A 4,610-nucleotide genomic window follows, 5' to 3' on the forward strand; every position below is an offset into this window, starting at 1 on the left:
TGTTATAATACTCTACCATTCTCTTCCACATACTTTTTCAGTAGAAGCTGTTTTTGAGTCTAACATATTTCTTTCTTCGAGAGACATTTCACTGCAATTTTTATACTCGGATATCACGCTGAATAAAAATTCATGATAGGAATATTGATTTTATTTGCATAGTCTAGACAAAAGAACATGAGTTAGATATACATACCGGAAAAAAAAAACGTAAATGCTATGTTAATATTCACTTCTAAGATGATGGATCTTAGACATATTTGTGTTTAGTGAGTTGAAATTGATCTTGATAATATATTGTAGTGAAATTAATGTAATATTTTGGTATATAAAAGAAAATATTTTAATATGAAAATAGTAGTTGATTTGTTTTAAGAGGACCCACAAGTAAATAAATTGAGCAGCATAGGATCCTATCACATGAAAGGATCAAAACGGCTTGGTGATGTTTTGAAGTTTGACCACATGGGCACATACACTCTCACCCACACCCCACGCTCCACACCGACAAACACATATATAGAGGAGGCCAAAGATTGCTTAAATCTCTCCACCATTAAGACCATATGACCTTATCAATAAACAAATACTGTAGTAGACAAGTAAAGCCTAGCTAGTTTTTATAGCATAGTACTTTTGTACATCTTGATTAATTTATGAGGTCCAATATATAAATGTTGGACTACAAACTTTTAACCCCCTACATAAATAAATCGAACTAGCGCTTTAATTGTAGAGAGCAGATCGACCTAAGGTAGTTAGTTTCCAATATATAAATGTTGGACTACAAACTTTTAACCCCCTACATAAATAAATCGAACTAGCGCTTTAATTGTAGAGAGCAGATCGACCTAAGGTAGTTAGTTTGATCAACTGAACTTTCTATAACAGTTATTTATTCGGTTTAGATGTACAGTATTTGATTTAAAATATTATAACATAAATTATTAGTTCTCAAGAGTGTATGTGAATTTTGCGAAGCGTAAGAGAAATTTTGAAGTAAGAAAATAATTACAATGGAAGATAGTTATGTCGAAAATAAATTATATACGTAAGAAAAAATGTTAAATTCATTAAATAACGATGACACAAATTTATTTATTTTTAATAAAATCATTAATATTTTTAAGTGGCGTCTACATTTTTTTTTTTTTTGTTGAACTAGGCGTCTACATATTATAAAGGAAAGGAAATGTCAAATCATCAAATCCTAAAAGATAATCTTAATAAATATACCTACACCGTCTACATTTTAAATGAAACATTTTCGATACTGATGAAGTCTTAACTCGTAAATACAAATCTCTTACTTGAGTTTAGTTAATTAGCATTTTTGAGTTTTTCTCTCCCCTCTATGTTTGATTTCCCTCTCTCACACACAGACTAACACACACGCACATGTATATATGTAAGAAAAATTAGGCATACACTAGGCAAAAATGTTATGTAGTTTGTGATTCGTGTTTTGATATTCTAATCCACTGATTGCAAATCACGACAAGCCACATATGAGTTATGTCTAGAATCTGCCTGGTTTACTCTGGGCAAAAAAATTATGTGATTTATTGTGATTCGTGCTTTGATATTCTAATCCATTGACTGCAAATCACGACAAACCACATATGAGTTTTGTCTAGAATTTGTCTAGTTTTTTCTGTTTCCTACTCTATATATATATATATATATATATATATATATATATATATATATATATATATATATATAGCCCACTCAATATTTATGCTACAAAATTAGGAGAAGAGGCTAGCTAGTGGCCACTGATTTATATGTATTTAAGTAGTAGTTGTAGTTCTAGCTACAAACAAAGTCCATTTTATTACAACAATATTACTTGATTAATCACTACACGTACGTTTATGGAGAAGGATTACTCTTTTGCAACATTAATCCCATTCAACCCTAGCTAACTAGTTAGCTACCTTGAGAACTACAAAAGAGGAAGCTGGGACTTAAAGAAAGTAAATCATGAAACTAATTAAAAAGGAAGGATTAAAATTAAGATCTATATGGCTGATTTTGATATGAAGATCTAAGGTTACATAAGTAAGCTCCTAATAATGGCTGCTTGAGCACTACTAGTGTCTGTTGTTGCCAATAGCTCTGATAACCGCTCGCTCAAGTCGTCCGCCTCTCTGTGTAAATTCCTAATGTAGTTGCACGTCTCTTGTAACACTTTAGCTGCCGATACCTACAAGAACAAACCCTGATTAATTAGCAAACAAGACATTGATACTTCTATACTTATTACTACCCTCTCCAAGTAAAGAGTTTTTTGTTATTTTTTTTATTCTATCTCTCTTGTGTTAGCGCAATTCTAACTAAAACATGAAGCCGATTGATGTGTGAAGACTAGATAAATCCTCATATATCTATATATAGTGGACTAGGTCGATCGGTTAACTAGTTCTTAGTATCCGTTCTACTTCTCGAAAATCTAGCTAGGGTAAAAGTGTTACATTCATATCTAGCTAGGGTAATATATTTAAGCAAGCATTCATGCGCACGACCGCGAACTCATAAGTAGGCTAACCCAGGTTTTTATAGCCTAGTCTACCCTACTAATTAGTTATTCCCTCTTATGAGGCTTATTCGTTTCGGTCTTTCGAATTTCATTCTAATTAGTCCAGATCAATCTATCCATTAGACTAAGCTCTATAAACCACCAACCTCTAGGTTTATATATATATGTATGTATTTTTGTGTATGTACCTTGTCGGAGTTTCTGTTGCGAAGTTCGGGGAGAAGTTGTTGTAACTTAGAAACAAGATCATTGATCTGATCATCTGAGATCCTTGAACCTCCTGACTGCCTTGACCTTGATGATCTTCTACTAGACATTATAAAGTGATACTACTTTTTTTGTTACAAAAACTAGTCTTATAGTAACTAGTTGGTGAAAAGAGTAAAAGAATGAAAGATTATCTTTATGTGTAAAATGAACTATAGCTAGGTTGAAGATGTTTTACTATGAGTAGGAAGAAGGTAGGTGCATGGAAGAAGTGAGAGAGAAGTAGAGAGACAGAGATCTAGAGAGAGAGAGAGAGAGAAAGAGAGCACAACAACACATGTAGTGGGTATTGGAGGTGGTGAAGATATATAGATAGAAGACAAGTGCATGGGAGAAAGCAGTGGGCTAGACTTGCTTTTAAATACTAATAGAGAGAGAGAGAGATCAGGTGTAGAGATACCCCATACTGTCCGGGCATCACTTATGTGCCAAAATTGGAGTTAGGGTTTTGAAAATATGGTCCCGATCATCACGGAAAGAAGATAAAAAAAAAAATTGCATGTTTTTATTTTGGGACAAAGACTCGAACCCAATTTGTGTCAGTCTCTCCCCACACAATGCCATGTTATTTATTTAATTCTTTTGATCTTATATTTATAAGCAGGCATCCTCATACTCAATGTTTTCATACCATTACTCTTCATATACTTTTAGAAGAAATCATCTTAGACTTCATTTTTGTATAAAGATGTTCTCCTAACTACAAAAATATATGGTCGGTCATGAATTAATTCTATCCGCGCGAAAATATCTAAAATTTCTCTACAACAAGTGTGAAATAATAAATAAACAAATATGTTTTCGATACGAAATCTTAAAGAAGTGTTAGATGCGTATTTTAGGTAGGTTTGGATTGTTTTAGTAACAACTATCTCCATGATTAGTAGATTGTTTAAATATCCCGGTTCGCCTTGTTCAATAAATATAACAACTAGATGAAGATAAATATCTGGTTCGCCTTGTTCAATAAGTATAACAATTAGATAAACCTAACTATGCTTTATTTAAATATCATAGGTGTAGGCTCAAGTTTAATAAATATCGGGGGACTGGGCTATAGGCGTACACTCAAGCTTAGTAAGTATTAAGGCTTTTTAAGGGGGGGAGTGGACCCTTCGCTAAAACACTATCCTGTGTGAGGTGGTAAAAACAGGAACAAGATCAGTAATTGCTAAGACTTGGGGAGTCACAAGTGGCATCGAGTTGATGGATGCTTTTTGTTGAAGGTAAGGGAATTGTGATAGTCCCACATCGCTCACGAGAGTGTCCTGAGCCTAGGTTATAGGTGTACGCTTAAGCTTAGTAAGTACCGAGGCCTCCTGATGTTGAACAAAACCTCACAACACAGTAGGTAACGGTTAAGTGAGGACAAACTTGTGTATGCGGGGGTTCTGCGATGTCGATGCGTACTCTGATGGTAGGGTGAATCGTGTGTATTTGTCCACACCGAGGCCTTAGCAGTTGTCCATGTTGTGCCCATTATTACCACCTCACAGGTACGGAGTTTTGTTCTTGGCAAAGGCTCCACGAGCCCCCCCTAAAAGGAGTAGGTACTTACTAAGCTTGAATGTACACCTATGGCCTAGTATGATAACACTCTTGCGAGCGGTGTTGGACTATCACGATCTCTCACCCTCAGCGAAGAACTGTCTTTATTCAAATACCACTTTGTAACGCCCCAAGCTTTAGTAGTTATCGATAATTCATAGATACGTGATTTTCTTCTTGGCGAAGGCACCACGAGCCCACCCAAAAGGTCTCGGTACTTACTAAGCTTGAGCTTCCACCTATGATTCATTCT

The 4,610-nt window shown here is 34.8% G+C and overlaps 1 protein-coding gene across 1 annotated transcript; it reads right to left on the reverse strand.

Moving 5' to 3' along the window:
* Positions 1-1,769: 1,769 nt before the first annotated feature.
* On the reverse strand, positions 1,770-3,194 carry KDR (basic helix-loop-helix (bHLH) DNA-binding superfamily protein). The gene is made up of 2 exons (XM_086637964.1): positions 2,731-3,194; positions 1,770-2,209 (listed from the first exon to the last, which is right to left on the reverse strand). Exons 1-2 carry the CDS (start codon positions 2,857-2,859, stop codon positions 2,057-2,059), a joined length of 282 nt encoding a protein of 93 aa, XP_086494090.1. The 5' UTR covers positions 2,860-3,194; the 3' UTR covers positions 1,770-2,056.
* Positions 3,195-4,610: the final 1,416 nt, after the last annotated feature.

The sequence above is a fragment of the Eschscholzia californica genome, unplaced genomic scaffold, assembly GCF_041429995.1.
Source record: "Eschscholzia californica isolate CP2 unplaced genomic scaffold, dmEscCali1.0.p SCAF_4, whole genome shotgun sequence".
Lineage (NCBI taxonomy): Eukaryota > Viridiplantae > Streptophyta > Magnoliopsida > Ranunculales > Papaveraceae > Eschscholzia > Eschscholzia californica.